The sequence below is a fragment of the Microcaecilia unicolor genome, chromosome 1, assembly GCF_901765095.1.
Source record: "Microcaecilia unicolor chromosome 1, aMicUni1.1, whole genome shotgun sequence".
NCBI classification, from domain to species: domain Eukaryota; kingdom Metazoa; phylum Chordata; class Amphibia; order Gymnophiona; family Siphonopidae; genus Microcaecilia; species Microcaecilia unicolor.
The window spans coordinates 610,203,250-610,223,556 of NC_044031.1; the positions used below are offsets into that span (position 1 = coordinate 610,203,250).

The following is a 20,307-nucleotide window of genomic DNA, read 5'->3' on the forward strand; positions in this document are numbered from 1 at the left end:
ACCAAGTATTAGGTCTTGTTTGCCAGAGGGATTAAATACTTATTTCCCTCTGCAGAATGCAAATAAATTCATATACTTTCCACAATGTGATTTTCCGGATTTAATTTGTGATGTGCTATCTCTCACTGTTACCAATAACCTACCCTTCAATTATGGGCTGCTCATGTCTTTGTCAGTGGGCAAACTTACAAAATCAGCAAGGGATCAAATACTTATTTCCCCCACTGTATGTTATACTATAATTCATGTTTTGTAATTTGAAAAGCTCAATAAAAATGTTTGAACAATAAAAAGATTTTTAAAAAGAGTAGGATTAAATGGAGAAAGGTGAGTAGTGAAGGTGCATAGGAATCTGTACTGAATCTAGTGCTTTTTAATATATTTATAAATGATCTGCAAATGGTAACAATGAGGGAAGCGATCACGTTTGTAGATGACACAAAACTATTCAAAGTTAGGACAGATAAAAGGTCTTTCAAATTATTTGTATTGCAGACTGAATTCTGACACTATGGGGTCCTTTTACTAAGCTGCGTAAGCGTCTACGTGCTCCAAAATGGAGTTACCACCCGATTACTGCGTGGCTCTTGCGGTAATTTCATTTTCAGCGTGCATCTAATATGCATCTGAAAAATATTTTTTATTTTCGGGTGCACATAACAGACGCGCGCCAAGTGGCATTTGGCATTCATAGGTCATTACCACCCGCTTACCGAGTGCCCGCTAGGTCAATGACTGGCTCATTTTGCCGCATGTCCATTTTCGTCAAAAACTGTTAAAAAAGGCCTTTAATACAGGCACGCTAAAAAATGGATCGGCGTGCGCCCTAAACTGGCGCCTACACTACCGCAAGCCATTGTTCAGTTTGCCTTTGTAAAAGGACTCCTATCTGAATAAGTTTTACCGCTGATTGCCTTATCTGGATGTTCAGCGGTGGCTACCATCTGGATAGTGGTATTGAAAATCTGGATATTTTTTGATCGCCACAGCTGGTGTTTAAAAAATGCACTTCCTATGGCTGCTGAATATTGACCTGTAAATTTGTATTGACTAATGTGAAACAGAGATCTCACTGATTCATCATAAGGCTAAAATATTCTATTGAATTCTCTGTTTCTATCATGTGCTAATGCATATGTTTGTTCTCTAGTGTTGAATAAGGACATCACTGGCATGAGGACCTCAACTCTCACAGGGACTTTCAAGCGCCCATCTCTCCAGGATGAGGAGAAACTGAAGCTAAACCATCAGAAAGGATCCACCTTTAATAGTCTTCCATCCAATGTGTCTAAGATGCACCTTCAAGGATCCCCCCATTACTTTGGAGGCATCAATTTGAATGAATACAGCAACCATACACTCACCTTGAAAAAGGATAAGAATCAACCACCCAAGTCAGTCTATATCTGTGATGGGGACATTTTCAAAAAGCTGGACTCGGAGCTCACTAGAGCTCAAGAACAATCACTGGACACCAGCTATGTTATCTTACCTGCCAATACATCTAGCCTAAGGGTTAAGCCCAAGGATGAGGGTAAATACAGTATAAATATTGACCAGATGCCTCAAACCAGGCTTATACACCTCAGCATGACTGAACCAGGCTATATGGTGAAAAGCCCTCCCAGGGAACCAAGGGGAAAACTGTACAAGGACCAGAGTTCCCCACACCTACAGCCACAGAACCTTCCCATCGAGTCGCAGATACCCCTCAGTCTGAGTGACACGGGGGATTTAGGGAATTCTGGACTGGTGTCTAAGAGCGAAACTATCTCTACTCTATCCATGAGTTCCTTGGAGGTAAGCAGTTGATTGCTTGCAGTTGAAAATTTATTGATTGGTTTTAGCATTAACAGTGGTGTTTTCCACCCCTTCCAATCCCTTTTTTGAAAGTTGTGATCATACCTTGTACTAAGATAACTGTACAAGAGCAATATGTTTCTGGAAGCCATTTCACCAAGGAAAAGATTGAATCTGTCTGGTCCCACAGAGAGGATGTGAAAATGCTAATAGGGTAACCTACAGAGGAACTGAACTGTTATCAATATTTCAGAATATATTTATAGCAGGGCTTCCCAAATAAAGGTCGATGGTTTTGACATACCACCTTTCTCTGGTACAACCAAAGTGGTTTATCTCCATTATATATCGGTACTTTCTGTGTCCCTAGTGGGCTCACAATCTAAGGGGTCCTTTTACTAAATAGCAGTAAACTGTAACACATGTTTACCGTGCAGAAAAATGCGGTACCTCGGGGCATGCTCAGGCATCCTGTTGCCATCTGCACACACTTCCCATGCACTAAAAATTACTTTTATTTTTTAGCACCGGGAGGGGGGGGGGGTGAAGAGTAAGTGTATTCATCGCTAATCGGTTAGCGCAGCCACATTGCCGCATGCCTACTAATTAGCACATGGTTAGCATGTGAGCCCTTTCTGCCCACTAAATAAGTGTCGGTAACACCTCATGTGCTAATTTCCCAATTGAGGTAATTAACAAAACAGCCATTTTATAGCTGCGCTAAAAATGGCAGTGCATGTGAAAACCCATGCCCTAGTCAGAGCACAGGCCACCTTTTAGTGCAGCTTATTAAAAGGGCTTCTAATTTTTTTTAATCTGGTGAAATGGAGAATAAAGTGACTTGCCCAGAGTCAGAAAGAGCTGCAGTGGGAATTGAACCCAATTTCCTAGGTACTCAGCCCACTGCACTCCACTAACCATTAGGCTACTACTCCACTCTCTAACCTTGCAGCCACTCAGAGCTTCTGGTTAGCCACAATGAATATACATACTACAAATTTGCCTACATTAGAAACCTGGTAAATACAAATTTATGTGATACATATTCATTGTGAATAGTCTGAAGCCTGGCTGACTGTGGGGTCCCTTGGACCAGTTTGGAAATCATGTTCTATATATTTTATTGCCTGATGGACTTCTGAATAAGAAACAAGAAAATAGAAGAACACAGAAAAATGAAAGCAGAAAAAGACCATCCAGCTCATTTTCGAAAGTGATCGCCCGCCATCTTCCAACACAAATTGGGAGATGGCCGGCGATCTCCTGAACTCGGCCAAATCGGTATAATTGAAATCCGATTTTGGCCGGGGTCAACTGCTTTCCGTTGCGGAGCCGATGAAACATCATGAGGGCATGTCAGTAGGGTAGTAAAGGCGGGACGGGGGCGTGCTCACGAGATGGCCGGCTTCGCCTGATAATGGAAAAAAAAGTCAGGCTTGACAAGCATTTCACCAGCTTTACTTGGTCCCTTTTTTTTCAGGACCAAGCTTCAAAAAGGGGCCCCAACTGACCAAATGACCACCGAGGGACTTGGGGATGACCTCCTCTTATTCACCCAGTGGTCACCAACCCCTCCCACCCAAAACAAAACCCAAAAAAACTTTTTTGCCAGCCTCTATGCCAGCCTCAAATGTCATACCCAGCTCCCTGACACCAGTATGCAAGTCCCTGGAGCAGTTTTTAGTGGGTGCAGTGCACTTCAGACAGGTGGACCCAGGCCCCTCCCCCTACCTGTTACACTTGTGGTGGTAAATGAGAGCCCTCCAAAACCCACCCGAAACCCACTGTGCCCACATCTAGGTGCCCCCCTTCACCCCTTAGGGCTATGGTAATGGTGTAGAGTTGTGGGGAGTGGGGTTTAGAGGGGATTTGGGGGGCTAAACAACCAAGGGAAGGAAGCTATGCACCTGGGAGCTATTTTTTTTTAATTTTTAGAAGTGCCCCCTAGGGTGCCCGGTTGGTGTCCTGACATGTGAGGGGGGCCAGTGCACTACAAATGCTGGCTCCTCCCACAACCAAATGTCTTGGAGTTCGCCAGGTTTGAGATCGCCAGCATTATTTTCCATTATGGCTGAAAACCGATGCCGGCCATCTCAACCCCGACGAACTCTGACATTTGGCTGGACCCAACCGTATTAGCGAAGGAAAAGATAGCTGTCCATCTTTTTCGAAAATACGGTTTGCTCCGCCCTCTTGCAGCGCCAGCCCCGGAGATGGCCGGCCAGCTATTTGGCCAGTGCCTTTCGATTATGCCCCTCCATATGGCCTATCCAGTCTGCCCATCCGTGCTATCTACTCTCCCTATCATTCCCTTAGAGATCCTATGTACTTGTCCCAGGCTCTCTTGAATTCAGATATTGTTTTCATCTCCACCACTTCCATCGGGAAGCCGTTCCATGAATTTACCACCCTTTCTGTGAAGAAGTATTTCCTCAGGTTACTTCTGAGTCTGTCCCTTTTCATTTTCATTCTATTTACCCTCATTACAGAACTTCCTTTCATTTGAAACAGGGGCTTAGCCACGGGTGGGCCTGGGCGGGCCTGGGTCCACCCAATTTGGGCTCGGGCCCACCCAGCAACGGAGCACCCAATGGGCCTTCTTTTCCCTCCCTCCGTCGGGCAGCGCGCGCCAGCCTAACTGTACAACAAAGCTGCACGGCACCGGGTCCGTCAGCATGCTGCCGCTAGCTCCTACCTTGTCATCTTTCGGCAGAGGTGTTAGTTCTGCTGCTAAATCTGCAGCGGATCCACACGGTGCCAGGGCTGTCTCTCTGTATGCTGCTGTGACTGCTTCCTCTGCGCTAGCACCACCTCACCGCCGATACTCTTTCTGAAGAGGCGTGGGTAGTGCAGAGGAAGCAGTCGCAGCAGCGTACAGAGAGACAGCCCTGGCACCGCGTGGATCCGCTGCAGATTTAGTAGCAGAACTAACACCTCTGCCGAAAGATGACAAGGTAGGAGCTAGCGGCAGCATGCTGACGGACCTGGTGCCGTGCAGCCTTGTTGTACAGTTAGGTTGGCGCGCGCTGCCCAATGGAGGGAGGGGAAAGAAGGCCCATTGGGTGCTGGTAGGTGGTGCCGGAGAAACCTGCAGCAGTGGCTTGGGGGGGGGGGGGTCGGGTCAGTGGGTAGCCAGACAGCCAATTTTGGGGAGAGGGGGGAGAGAGAAAATTTTGTGCCCACCCATTTTGTGCTCAGGCCCACCCAAAATTGGCTGTCTGGCTACGCCACTGATTTGAAAGAGACTCGCCTCTGTGCATTTATGTCGCATATATATTTAAATGTCTCTATCATACCTCCCCTCTCCCATCTTTCTTCTAGAGTATACACATTGAGATCTTTAAGTCTGTCCCTATACGCTTTATGATGGAGACCACTCACCATTTTAGTGCTACCCTCTGGACCGACACCATCCTGTTTATATCTTTTTGAAGGTGCCATCTCCAGAATTGTACACAATATTCTAAATGAGGTCTCAGCAGGACATCATCACCTCCTTTTTCTACTGACTATTCCTCTCCCTATGCACACAAACATCCTTCTAGCTTTCACCATCGCCTTTTCTACCTGTTTGGTCACCTTAAGATCATCACATATAATCACACCCAAGTCGTGCTCCTTTTTTTGTGCAAAAAAGTTCTTTACCCCCTAAACTGTACCATTCTCATCAGAGGTGTCTACCCTATTGCAGATTTTGGCATCATTCTCAAAGGAGCAAACCTTACCAGACAGCCCTTTAGCAATTTTGCTTACAAAAGTGTTAAAAAGAACCGTCCCAAGACCTGATCCATGCAGCACAACACCGGTAACATCCTTTCCCTCAGAATGAACTCCATTTACCACTACCCTCTATCATCTTCCATTCAACCAGTTCTTAACCCAGTCAGTCACTTTAGGGCCCATACCGAGGGCACTCAGTTTATTTATGAATACACCACATCTTGCGCTGTCCCTTGATCCAACTCTCTGGTCACCCAGTCAAAGAAATTAATCATATTTGTCTGACAGGACCTACCACTAGTGAAACCATATTGCCTCTGGTCCAAAAACTTGACTCTTTAAAAGCATTTCCATTAATTTACTTATCACAGAATCAGACTTACCGGCCTGTAGTTTCCAACCTCTTCCTTACCTCTGCTTTTGTGGAGAGGGACCACATCTGCTCTTTTCCAGTCCTCAGGGACCATTCCCGATTCTAGAGAAGCAGAGCCACTAGAAATTCCCTAAGTTCCTTCAGTACCCTTGGATATATGCCATCCAGCCCTATCATTTTGCTTCATAAAAACATATAAATCCTTATACATTTATAGCAATCATAAACTATCGTCCTTAAAAATCCGATAACTTAAAAAATCTGATGACCACACAAACTGTTGTCCTTGAAAATTCAATGACTACACAAACTGTCGTCAACCTACCTTTCAAACCGATCTCTTTAAAACTCCTAATATAACTACATGAACTATCATCCACCGACCTCTTCAAAACGTCCAATAGAACTATATGAACTACCGTCCAACCTCTTCAATCCTATATCTTCCAAACTCCATGGACAACTACATAAACTATCGATGCCCTCTATACGTCATAACTATATAAAACAATTGTAATCTCACCAAAATGTAAATTATAAGCCACTTTGAACCGAGACTTGTTTTTGGATAACAGTGAGATACAAAAATGCATTAAAAAAATAAATAAATATAATCAAGATACAATCCTAAAGACGGCAGTACCTCAACTGAACAACAATTTTCCGAACACTTGCATAAAAAGTATTTGCTAATACACAATCATGTAATATTTCTTTATGGACGCAAGTGAAAATTAAAGAAAAGTTGGAGATATTATTAAAACCTTTATGAGTCTCCTTAAATAATAGTGCTAGCCTAGTCCCTAGAATCCTTAAATGTGTGATCAAAATACCATGTTGAATGCTGAGGATTAGTTAAGTTGGACCAGCAAACTGCCACTACACCTTTCCAGGTCAATGCATTTAAACTGGTCTCTACAGGGTTTTAATCACTGTGGCCAAATTGTAGCTGATTGTAAATTAGAAAATGTCCCTTTTTTTTTAAAGAAGCAGTAGCTAACAGCATAACTGCTTTTCAGAACCCTGCCCTTGACACATTGACTAAAGATATAGGATAGGGATCCACTAAGCTGGTAGAAATTAATCACTCTATTTGTACCTTCCCAGCCTTGTGCAAGGCATCTAAGTCTATCTCCTCACCTGCCCCTTTTTGACTCCTAGCCCATGAATTATCCTGTATTGAATCCTTAGCCTCGGTCTCAAAGAATGTATTGCCAACAACCCCTCTTCAAATAATATCAATTTCCCCACAAATTGCAAATTAAACTTTCAGGAGCTGATGATCAGAAGCCCTGCAGTGATCCAAGCAGCGCTCTAAAAATAGCGCTGGTACAGCATGGGACTATAACGCCCCTATGATCAGAGCCAGTAGCATACAAATTTAGGCACTCTCTAAGCTCTGATCATAGGGGTAAAGTGTGGGAGGATTGTGCCTGTGCGCAATCCTCCCACACTAGTTTGACAGGTCCGGACTATCAAAAGCCCGGACTTGCCAAACGCAGGAGATGCTAATTATTTTGCGCACTGATTTGTGATCCACACTCAAAATTGCATGCCCAATTTTGGGTGACCTATACAGAATGCGGAGATTAATGCCGTTTTGTTAAAAGGCCCCCAGATACATGCTACAAATGCACATCTATAGTGCACTTCAGTTATGGCAAGTCATGTTTCGACCAAAACAGGAGGCATACTACAAATTCTGTTCTAGTACTTATATCCCGCTTTATATCTACTCAGGAATCGAAGCTGGTAACATAAAACAAATGCGAAGAGCAATTTACTTGGCCATAGAGAGAAGCAGAGATTGAAATTAAAATTCACTAATTAAGATCATAAAATTTACTAAAATGAAATGTCTTTAAACCTTTACGAAATTGAAAATAATTGGATAAAGATCTGATCTTCAAAGTTACCATATTCCAGTGGCAGAGCCAGACCTGAGATTTTGGGTGGGCCCAGAGCTAATATGGGTGGGCACTATATATATAGATATATATATAGAGAGAGATAGATATATAGAGAGAGAGATGATTATGATGAAAAAAAAAAGCATTTACAATTTTATTACCTGCTGGCTGCTGCTGGGCTGGGCTGGCAGCTGCTGCTTACCTTGGCAGTAAAGTTAATACAGAGACACAGGAACTCGATTCGAATGATCTCTCCAATAACTCCAATGAATCGATTAGAAGAACTTTTCCCAACTTGCCAATACGTCGTCGTCCACTCCAGGCAGGGCCAGGCTGAGGCTCGCCTCGCACCTGCGTGCGTGCGTGCACGTGCTGCAGCTATTTTTTTAGCCTACCCCTGCTCTCAAATGCCACGAGCGAGTGGACGGAGCGAGAGCGAGGCTGAGCATGCTGCTGCGCACAGCCACGTCCAGTCATTAGCGCTCCTGCTACCGCTACCCACATAGGATGGATGAGATGGAAGGAATCATGGAAAAAATAACAACTACGACGCGGCGCGCGGCGCGGCCCTGCAAGTGTATGCCCGAAGGTAGGCGCCTAGGCGGATTGATGTTGTCTGAGCCAATCAGCTGAGCCTGAGCAGGTGCCCGGCTGCACACGACGTGGTACGCTAGGCTGCCGCTGCTGCAGTCACAGTGTGTATACATGGTGTGCGCTTGGGTGGTGGGCGGGCCTGAGTGAGATGAAATTGGGCTGGAGTGGAGAGTCTGTGGGAGCCTGATCAGCTGACTGAGCGGTGTGGGTGCCGTCCCTGCCGTGCCGTGCTGCTGCTGCTGCAATGTGTGTGTGCTTGGGTGGGCGGGCCTGGGCCGAAATTGGGTGGGCCTGGGCCCAAACAGGCCCACCCGTAGCTATGCCCCTGCCATATTCCAAATCTTGCTGGACAGATAACAAAAAGAACTTACATGAAACCGATGGAAACCCCAGTTTAAGTACGGAACTAAAACGAGAGCTCTTTCTCGAGTAGAAGAAAGTTAGTAATTCAGTAAGAGATAACGGACAATTTTCCAAAATAATTGTATATACTCAGCATGATACTTAAACTCCACCCAGGCTTCAACAGGCAACCCATGTAATTTACACAGGGGTCCTTTTACTATGGTACACTGAAAAATGGCCTGCGCTAGTGTAGGTGCGTGGTTTGGACCTGCACAGATCCATTTTTCAGCGCACCTGTAAAACATGCCTTTTTTGCCGAAAATGGACGTACGGCAAAATGAAAATTGGTGCGGGTGCGTGTCATTTTGGGTCTGAGACCTTACCACCACCCATTCACTTAGCAGTAAGGTCTCACGCATTAAGCGGGCGGTAATCATCAACGCACGTACAGTGCCGGTTACTGCCCAGTTAGTGCCACGCACCTGAAAATAAAATATATATTTCTGGCTTGTGTAGTGGACGCACGTAAAAAATGAAATTACCACCCGGACCACATGCTAGCCGGGCAGTAGTTCCAAACTGGCACATGTAGGCATCTATGCAGCTTAGTGAAAGGACCCCACAGCCCCTAATATCTTCTCAGTAGCAGTATTAATGGTGTAGTTAACAATGTGGAGGAGTGGCCTAGTGATTAGAGCACAGGTCTTGCAATCCAGAGGTGGCCAGTTTAAATCCCACTGGAGCTCCTTGTGATCTTGGGCAAGTCACTTAACCCTCCATTTCCTCAGGTACAAACTTAGATTGTGAGCCCTCCTGGGACAGAGAAATATCCAGGGTACCTAAATGTAACTCACCTTGAGCTACTAGTGAAAAAGATGTGAGCAAAATCTAAATAATGTGGACTACTATTGTAGCACAGGTCCCATTTTATGCAATGAGACCTAGTGCTCTGTTTACTAAGGTGCACTAGCGTTGTTAGCGTTTGCTAAATGCTAGAGACACCCATATATTCCTATGGGTGTCTCTAGCATTTAGCGCATGCTAATTTTTAGCATGCGCTAAAAATGTTAGCTGGTAAACAGGGCCTCTAGTTACTAATAACTGGGGTAAACAGTAAAATAACACATTTTAACAGCAGCCCACATTTATTTATTTATTGGGCTTTATTAACCGCCTTTATGAAGAGATTAACCCAAGGTGGTGTACAGCAGGTACAGTTTAACATACAATTTACAATTTTGTTAACAGCATAATAGTAAAAATGACCAAATATAAACATAAATACAATAACCGAGAAGCTTGAAAACAGCAAATTAAAACCTAATAATAGGACTACCATGAAACAGTATCAAAAATATAGACATTTAACAGCACTGAAATGGAAACAACAGATATGATACGATGTCAGCATAATACTAATGAAACATCTAATAAGCACGCATTAGAACATTCAAATAACAGATATGATGCTAATGCTTTTCTACAATACAGCTTACCATGTAGCCAAGGAGCCAAGTGCAGATACACAGATGTAGACAAGACGGATGTTACAGAGTTAGTTGGGATAAATAGATGGGTGGCCTAACGAGGCAAGTTCTTTGTACAGTAAAACAAGATATAAGGACCTGGTCTAAGTTACAGTGTGTGTAGTAAGATAGTTCAGCTGCAGAGCTGTGTATAGTCAGTCATCCTATGTATTGAAGGATTGGGAGAAGAGCCAGGCTTTCACTTGCTTCCTGAAGTAAAGGTAGTTTCGAGGAAGACGTAGCCTCTCTGGGAGTGAATTGCAGAGCATGGGGGCTACTCCTGAGAAAGCTCACTGGTGGGTATCATATCATACAATTTCTTTTGATGAGGGTACAGAAAAAGATGCTCCTTAACAGGACCTTTGATGTCACAAAAGTGTGTAAAGAACAAACTTATTTTTACTCTTTGTCCCTCTTTGTCTGAAGACCTTGGAAATCAAATCTTTAAAAGCAGGTTTATGTTTGATAACTTCTCACCAGTTTATGGACAATATGTCGGGGGGGGGGGGGGGTGGTAAAGTTGATGAAACCCTTGTGAAAAGCACTTGCCTACATAATAGTAGTAGTAGTAATTGGTCAAAAAGGAATGCTGCGGACTTGAGCATGCAGTGTTCCCAAGATATTCTTCGTATGCTTCTGTCCTTGCAGCCCATTTTGCAGGATGCAATTCAGAAAAAATGTATAGAAAAAAACATACAGCCTACTGGTTGTCTCTCTCTCTCTCTTTTTTTTCACCACCAAATGTCAACTAGCCTAGTGACGGCACTGTTGTGATCCTTCAAACTTGTGTTCTGCTCGTGAGCTTAGCAGGGGGTGTGAATGCCAAGAAGGCAAGGGATCCTAGCCAAAATTATGACACTTAGGAGCAAAATGCAGCGCTCCAGATTCAATAAGAACTGCCATTTATGGCCTCTACCAATACCATTGCTGCAATGACTTGATGTTAGGCAGATGGTAATGAAGGGACACGTAATGAAAAATGAGGGAAAATATTAAAGCAGAACGTTAGCATCTCTGTTTTACCATTAATTGCAATATTTTGTTTTTTTTATTTCCAGAGAAGAAAATCTCGATACGCTGAACTAGATTTTGAGGTAAGGCTTTACTTTTATATTAACAAGAATGAGATGACATGCAGAAAAGAACTTGTGCATTCTCCCCCCTCCCCAACTCTCCCCCCCCCAAGGATGTAGTTTTATTGAGATTGTTTTGACAACATAGGTGTCACAAATTTTCTGCCTGTTCCATAGTTACCCAGTTTTCCTCTCATTTCTATTTTTATTTTAAATAGAACCCAATTTGAAAGAAGAAACCCCTGGTGATTCTATGATTCAGATAAATGAATTATTTCACATTTCATCTGGCATTATATTAGCAACCAGAGCCTGTTATATTGGGAGATTGAATTTTGGAAGCTAGTTTTGTCTAACTGAGTTATCAAGTGAACTATTTATTGTCATTGAACTCTTAACAGAGTTGGGAGGTTAAAGTTATATACACATATATTTAGAGATTGATTAGGTTCACTGTTTATTTTTGACACTGTTTTTAAGTTGGTATGAATTGGAGACCTAGTGATGTACAGATCTACACATGAGTACACTTAACCTTTGGAGAACTGTGCTAACTATCCTGCTTATTTTCGAAGGAGATCGCCGGCCATCTTCCGACACAAATCGGGAGATGGCCGGCCATCTCCTGAACCCGGCCAAATCGGTATAATCGAAAGCCGATTTTGGCCGGCTCCAACTGCTTTCTGTCGCAGAGCCGGCCAAACTTAAAGGGGGCATTTTGGAAGGGTATGGAAGGCGGGACGGGGGCGTGGTTATGAGATGGCCGGCTTCGGCCGATAATGGAAAAAAGAAGGCTGGCTCTGATGAACATTTGGCCGGCTTCACTTGGTCCATTTATTTTTAGGACCAAGCCTGAAAAAAGTGCCCCAATTGACTAGATGACCACCGGAGGGAATCGGGGATCACCTCCCCTTACTCCCCCAGTGGTCACCAACCCCCTCCCACCCCCCCCCAAAAAATTAAAAAAAACATTTTTTTTTCCAGCCTCTATGCCAGCCTGAAATGTCATACCCAGCAATTTTTGAAGTCCACTGAAGTGCCCCCTAGGGTGCCCGGTTGGTGTCCTGGCATGTAAGAGAGACCAGTGCACTACAAATGCTGGCTCCTCCCACGACTAAATACCTTGGATTTGACCGGGCTTGAGATCGCCGGCATTAGTTTCCATTATCGCCGGAAACCAATGCCGGCCATCTCTAAAGCTGGCCCAAATGCTGAGATTTGGCTGGCTCCAACCGTATTATCGAACCGAAAGATAGACGGCTATCTTTTTTCGATAATACGGTCGGGGCGCCGCTTTACAGCGCGCCGTTCAATTTTGCCCCTCTATATGGTCCCAGGGGTCAATGTTAGTGCCATATCTTTGTGGCAGTCAGTCCTTTCCTTTCTTTTTAGATGGGGATTGAACACTGAGGGCGCCAAGCAAAATATTATATAACTTTGATTAGACCTTCTAATCTCTATCTAGATTTGTGGATACTTCTCTTTTTTTCTGGATTATTTTAAATAATGCTGCCACAGCACACCCACCACCATCTCCCCCCAGAGGCTGATCCTCCCCCCAAGCCACACCCCCTGTCTGATCTTCCACAGTCTGAACACTCCTGTCATAATCTTCCACCACCACCATCTCCTCCCTAATCCAGTCTCCCCCAAAATACCCTACACCCAAACTGATCACCCTGCCCAATCTGATCCCATACCCCACTAAGAAGCCCCCTCTACCTGATCCCAAGAAGATTCCCCACTCAATCCAGTCCTCTCCAAGAAGCCCCTTTCACCCAAACTGAAACCTTAGCTGAAGCCCCATCTCCTGTGTAGTGCCTCCCACTCACAGAACCCCCAACTATCCCCTCATCTCCCGTGCACCTTCAAGACTTACCCGGGGGTAATCTTTGGTGGTCTAGAAGTACAAGGCATGTTTCTCCACTGTTGTCAGTGTGTGGAAGTGTTCAGAAAACAAACAGATGTAAGAATTATTAGAACAGAAATAAAGAATAAAATAAAGAATATCATAATGTTGTAACTCTTCTTGAGTATTGTGTGCAGTTCTGGTCGCCTCATCTCAAAAAAGTTTGGAACTAGAAAAGATACAAAGAAGGGTAAACAAAAAGGATAAGGGGATGGAAGGACTCTTATATGAGGAAAGACTAAAGAGTTAGAGCAGAGCATGGACAGAGTCATGATTTGCTCCCTTATTTTAGAAAATAGTTATGTAAAGTACATGCTAATATTTACATCTGCTTTTGAGCAGGCTAGTATTCTTAAAGTCATATAGGTGCCTGTGGGGCTCATTTTCGAAACAGAAAAACATCCAAAACGCAGCACAGAGCGGAATTTGGGTGTTTTTTTTTCCCCATAACATTCAAATTGCTATTTTCTAAACTCATTTTAAGATGTTTTTCTATGCAGTTCATCTGAAGTGTGACCAAATCACAAAGGAGCGTGTTGGGAGCAAGATTTGGATGTTTCTAACACTTGGATGTTTTTCTGCCATAATGGAACAAGGCAAAAACATCCAGGGCTAAAAGCTGGACATTTTGGGCTAGACCTGTTTTAATACCAACTAAGTCACAAAAAGGTGCCCCAAATAACCAAATCACCACTGAAGTAATAAAAGAACGACCCCCTCCCTTTACTCCCCCAGTGGTCACTGACCCCCTCCAATCCCCTAAAAATGTAAAAAAAAAAAAAAACCCATAACAAAATAAAACAAAAAACCCAGTACATAACAGTTTCCATGACAGCACCAGATGTTATGGTCAGTACTATTAGAGCAGCAAGCAGGTCCCTGGAGTAGCCTAGTGGTCTATACAGTGCACTGTAGAGAAGGGGACCTAGGCCCATATCCCACTCTTAAAACTGTTACACTTGTGGTGAAAAGTACAAGCCCTCCAAAACCCACCACTCACTGCACCCACATATAGGTGACACTCATAGGCATAACGGCTATTGTAATGGTGTACAGTTGGGTACAGTAGGTATTTGGTGGGTTTCAGAGGGCTCCCCATACAAGGGGATAAGGGTGAGATGTATACCTGGGATGTTTTATGTGCAGTCTACCGCAGTGCCTCATAGAGTGCTCCACAACTCTGCTGGGATGTCTGTGTGGCCAGTCTACTAAGGATCCTGGGTCCTCCTACATTCAAATAGCTTGATTTTGTGCGTTTTTCTTGTGGACTTTTCTTTTAAGTTGTCCAAAAAGATAGATGCATTGAGCACAACAATGTCCAGCAAATGGCCATGTTTGAAACAAAAAAGATAGACATTTTCAGGTTCATAAAGGGCTGTGTTCACTACTGGATTTTTGGATGTTTTCTGCAAAACATCCAAAGCTGGATTTAGATGTCATATTGAAGATGCGCATCCATGAGTTTTTATATAATAACTGCAACATAAGTGCCTTCCTGTGCTCTTAACCTAGCACCCCGCTATAAAATTAACCCCTTCTTGACCAGCTTCTTCCCTTCTGTGTTACAGAAAATCATGCACACAAGAAAACGCCATCAAGACATGTTTCAGGACTTAAACCGGAAACTGCAGCATGCAGAAAAGGAGAAGGAGCCACTTCCCCTGGATAGCAAGGTACAGTACTTTCACTGTTTGTCTAATGAACATTTATGTTGTGCTATACAATGCTGATATCCACAAATATCATATACGAGGGGTGAAGTAATTCACAGCAAAAATTCAAATAAAAAACTCCACCAAATTCAATATGCTAGGTTCTATGAATGTCACTGTACAAATAGATTATTGCATTTTAATTAAAAAGGAGGAAAAAACAAGTCTTAGAAATAGACAGGTGCTATTCGTGTGCACACCAACATCTTTCAATCATTGGCTTAAAAAAAAACCTCCAAAAGGTTAAATTCAAATGTTATCATTTTTAACTTTTGTGATTTCTATGAAATATCACTTAATTTTTGTGTGGTAGAAAAAAAAGGTCTCCCTGATGCTGGCCACCGTTTCGCTGTGCCAAATCGTGGTGACCTTCACATAGATTTAAAAGCGTTGCAAACAGCAATGAACCAGACTTGAAGTTCAACAAATGGCGCTGATTTGGAGGGTTTTTTTTAAGCCAGTGATTGAAAGATGTAGGTGTGCATACAAATAGCACCCATCTATTTCTGAGGCTTTTTCCTCCTTTTTAATTAAAATGTGATAATCTATGTGTAAGGTGGCACTAATAGGACCTAGCATACTGAATTTGGTGGAGTTTTTGATTTGAAGTTTTGCTGTGCTATACAGTGCTATAGAGATACGCATAAGAGACAATCCCTGCTTTGTGGAGCTTACTGTCTAATGACAGATGGAAAAGATATCATTAGAGAGAGTCAGGGGAAATTATTTAAAATCTCATAGTGGGTATACTATACGCCATTTAAAGGAAAGCAGGGGTTGCTTCACGTAAGAAGGTAGAGCTTTGAGAATAGAACCCTTTACCACAAACAATATAAGAAACATGGGGTGGGTAGGTGAGGGGTGGGGAGGGTGGCCATCAGAGAAATGGTCTAAGCCTAAAGCCTAAAAGAAAGGGAGTTCTTATTAGACTAACTTAGTACATTTCTGGCTGGTTCGGTCAAAACATATTAAGTATTTGTCCCATAGACACAAAAAGGAACAAAGTCTTTAGTAATAGGCTACATCTAGAGCAGGTTAATGCACAGGATAGTTGGAAAAAATATGCCTTCGTTTTCAAGTTGCTATCCAGTAGTGACAGGTTGGCAGCTGTTTTCAAAGTGTTAAAGATTTGTAATGTTAAAAGATTGGGAAGGGGAGGCACAAAGGTGAGAAAACTCAGCAAGATTACAGGATTATGTGTGGTAATCAGTGAGGAAACTTAGGTCCCTATTAAGTCCCTTTGTGTTTGCATCAAAGAATTTCATTATTTTAATGTTCCAAAGTAGTTTCTTGCTACTATCCTGATCCTAAAGTCACTGATGCACTGTTTGGGCATTGAAAAACGTTTCTGTCGAATTTGTTCTTCTTATCCGAATGAACTAACGCAGCAAACGTGCTCTTTGGAGCAGAAACTGAAATCAGGCTGTATGAACAGGTGGAATGCAAAGTTAATAAAACCAATATCAGATTTGGAATTGAATTTCACTTTACTGGGGAAGTTTGGAAAACAAAAGCATTCGTTCATTTCACTACCTTCAAAGTGGTGTTTTACATAACAAGAGCTGTGGTGAAACCTTGAAATAATTCACAAGGTTCAATGGCTCAAACTAGTGTCTCTAGAAGCAGGAAGTATGGTCAATATAGCTTATTTATTTATTTATTTATTTATTTGAATTTATTTACCATCTTTTTGAAGGAATTCACTCAAGGCGGTGTACAGTAAGAATAGATCAAACATGAGCAGAAGGCAATTAGAGCAGTAAAAATATTCGAACAATACAAAGTATGACATGGTATACTACTTGCAATGACAACACAATATGTAGTAGAATATTATAATTGGTAGTGAAGGGTAAGGCAAAGTTGTAACATATAGATGAGTAAGAAAGTAGGAAGAATTAGAAAGTAAGGTGATTGGTTTGAGGAAAGTTGCATGTGAGGTCAGAGAGATGGTTAAATATTATCTCAGCTAGGGTAGGCGTGGATAAACATGTCCCGCTGCAGTATGTGCAGCCCAAGTCAATCTTTGTGTGTGTGAGTGAGACTAACAAGTTAGATACTTCTTCCATTAAAGGCTTGGTTGAAGAGCCATGTCTGCATACTTTAATTGGTTGGTTTGAAAATACTGATATAGGGGTCCTTTTACAAAGGCACGCTGAAAAATGGCTTGTAGTAGTGTAGGCGCATGTTTGGGGGGCGCGCCGATCCATTTTTTTAGCACACCTGTAAAAAAGGCCTTTTTAAAATTTTTGCCGAAAATGGACGTGTGGAAAAATGAAAATTGTTGCATGTCCATTTTGAGTCTACCACCAGTCATTGACCTAGCGGTAAAGACTCATGCTGTAACCAGGCGGTAATGACCTACATGCGCCAAATGCCACGACGTGCGTCCGTTACGCGCACCCAAAAATAAAAAAGATTTTTCAGACGCGCGTATCGGACACGTGCCAAAAATGAAGTTACCACAAGAGCCACGTGGTAGTCAGGCGGTAGCTCCATTTTTTATGACAAGACGGTTTTACCTTATTTCATGCAAGGACTTTTCCTCCCATGTCTCTCCCTTTTAATTCACTCCATCAGTATAAACAGAAATGTCACCTGATTAAAATCATCCCATAGAGACTGATCCAGCCCTGATTTTTCCATGATCACTTCTATAGATTTGGTCTGGCTTTTCATATAGAAATTTGATCTACATGGGATAGAGTGGTATATAAATTGTGAAATAAATAAATAAACACAGCAGTTGAAACCTAGGACTACATCAAGCTCTTTGGACTACCATGGTTCAGTTGGTAGCACAAGGTATAAATTCTGAAAGATAGAGAAAAATGAAGGCAGGTAAAGACTGTATGGCCTATCCAGTCTGTCCATCCATGCCCTCTATTATCCCTTACTTTTCCTTAGGGGCCCTTTTACTAAAGGGTTGCCGCGTGGCACCCGGAATTACCGCCGGCCCAACGCGGGCGCAGGTGGTATTTCAACCCCTAGCTGTGGCATTTCCGCGCTAACAGAAATATTGGAAAATAGGAGGTTACCCGGCGGTAATCGGGCAGCAGTTACTGCCAGGTTAAGTGCTCCCTCCAAAATGGCTGTTCTGCAAGTTCAAATTTACTTCACAGCCATTTCTTTTTTGGGGCTTTTTACATGTTGTGGGAAAAGGGGCCCTGGCGCACAGCAAAAACAAGGAACAACCTCAGAAGGTGGCGGAACCCACAATCCTACGTAAAAATAGTACAACAGAGAGGAGTAGGATGGTCTGGCCTTTGCAATAACCCAGGGAGATAAGGCCAGACCATCCTACTCTTCTCTGTTGCGCAGCAAAAATAGCCACCACCGCTAGCGCAGGTTCCCTTTTATCTCAGCTTCGTAAAAGGGCCCCTTAGAGATCCTATGTACTTTTCTGAACCTTGCTTGAATTCCACCAACTCCACTGGGAGGCTGTTCCATTAAATTACCACCCTTTCCGTGAAGAAGTATTTCCTTAAGTTACTCCTGAGTCTGTCTGTTTTCACCTTCATCTTATGTCCCCTCATTCCAGAACTTCCTTTCAGTTGAAAGAGACCTGCCTCCTGTGCATTTATCCCATGTAGGTATTAAATGTCTCTATCATACCTTCCCTCTCCCACCTTTCTTCCAAAGTATACATATTAAGATCTTTATGTCTGTCCCCATACACTTTTAAGTTCATTAACCATTTTAGACTGGCCATTTTGGTAGCCACCCTCTGCACCAACTCCACCCTGTTTATGAGCTTTGCACTGCTTTCTAAAAAAAAAAAGGAAAATAGAATGTTACTGAGTTTTCTTTAGCCGCATTAAAATCTTATCCACCCCCCCAACCTATGCTTTTTAAATTTACTTTTAGGGCAAACTGGAACTGAAAGTGAACTATGTAGTTACTAGGGGTTTGCACTTATTTAAGAAAAAAACATGGGATGTGTCATTTTGTGTTGCTTTTAACAGGAAACATTTTTATCCCTAGTTCATCAATAGTGTTGCACTATTATCATGCAATAGTGATATTCTTGCACAGTAGGGAGCACTGTTATTAAGTAGTGTAACACTAGTAGTAGTCACTTTGGGGTCCATATTTTACAATCAAGAAATGTTCCACTCAATGTGGAAACGTAAAAGAGTGAAACCGTTCTTCCCGAGGGCAATATTTTGCCATCTGGTAAAATCAATGGTCCTTAGCCATGCCGACTACTCCAACGGAATTTATGCCGGATGCAAAGAAAATCTTATAAAGAAGCTTCAGACTGCTCAAAATACGGCAGCTAGACTTGTATTTGGACAACTGTGATTTGATAGGGCCAAACCCCTTCGTGAAAAATTACATTGGCTAGCAATCAGAGAATGTATTATTTTTAAATTTTGTACCGTGGTCCATAAAATTATATACGGCGATGCCCCAGGATATGTGTCTGGCCTCATAGACCTACCAACCAGAAACTCAATCAGATCATCACACTCTTATTTAAATCTCCACCACCCTAGTTGCAAAGGACTCAAATATAAATCAGTTCATGGATCCAGCTTCTCATATATAAGTACACAACTGTGGAATGCACTCCCAAAGGCCGTGAAAACAACGTATGACCACCTCAACTTCTGGAAATCACTAAAGAGGTATCTGTTCAAAAAGGCATATCCTAATGATCCAACTTAATCATCTGAATCCAACGACTCAAGTAAACCTAGGCTTGTTTTGAACTTAGTGAACTTTACATAACTCCCCTCTCTATGTTTCCTAATGTGTCTGTACATATCTATTTCAATTGTAATACATTGCTCTATATTTGCTTATTGACCGCAGGAGGCCTTCGCCCCACGGCGCTATGTAAGCCACATTGAGCCTGCAAATAGGTGGGAAAATGTAGGGTACAAATGTAACAAATAAATAAATATTCAAAGTGATTTAACCAGCCAGAAACTGCTCCTGGCCGGTTAAATCAAGCCTGTTTGGGGCTAATTGCTAATTTTCAATGGCACTTTACTAGTCAGTGGAAAACTCAAAAGCAGGTATTTTGGGGACGTTCCGGGTCAGAGTCAGCACTTGGCTGGTTAAGTGCCGATATTCAGCACTTAACCGGCCAGGGTAGCCACATAAGTAGAACCACATAAAAGTCAGTCCTAGCTTTACACGGTAGCCCAAAGCCGGGTCCGGAAAGCTGAAAATTCAGTGCCAAATCCCAGACCTAGCCTGGCATTCAATTATTAGGTTTAACACCAGTGGTAGTCAGCAAAACTTTGATCGTCACTGGCTGAACATTGAAGAATAGTGGGCAACTGAGCAAAAGGGCACAATACTGAGTGATAGACTGCTCTCTTGATGACACTCCT

At 42.8% G+C, this 20,307-nt stretch overlaps 1 protein-coding gene across 1 annotated transcript in view; it reads left to right on the forward strand.

Annotated features, from left to right (window-relative positions):
- ADGRB1 (adhesion G protein-coupled receptor B1) overlaps positions 1–20,307 on the forward strand; it is a 474,869-nt gene that overhangs the window by 445,323 nt on the left and 9,239 nt on the right. Inside the window, exons 30-32 of the mRNA XM_030190012.1 lie at positions 1,151–1,800; positions 11,327–11,362; positions 14,819–14,923. Of these exons, the coding sequence (XP_030045872.1) occupies positions 1,151–1,800; positions 11,327–11,362; positions 14,819–14,923 (791 nt within the window). The remainder of the gene's footprint in view (positions 1–1,150; positions 1,801–11,326; positions 11,363–14,818; positions 14,924–20,307) is intronic.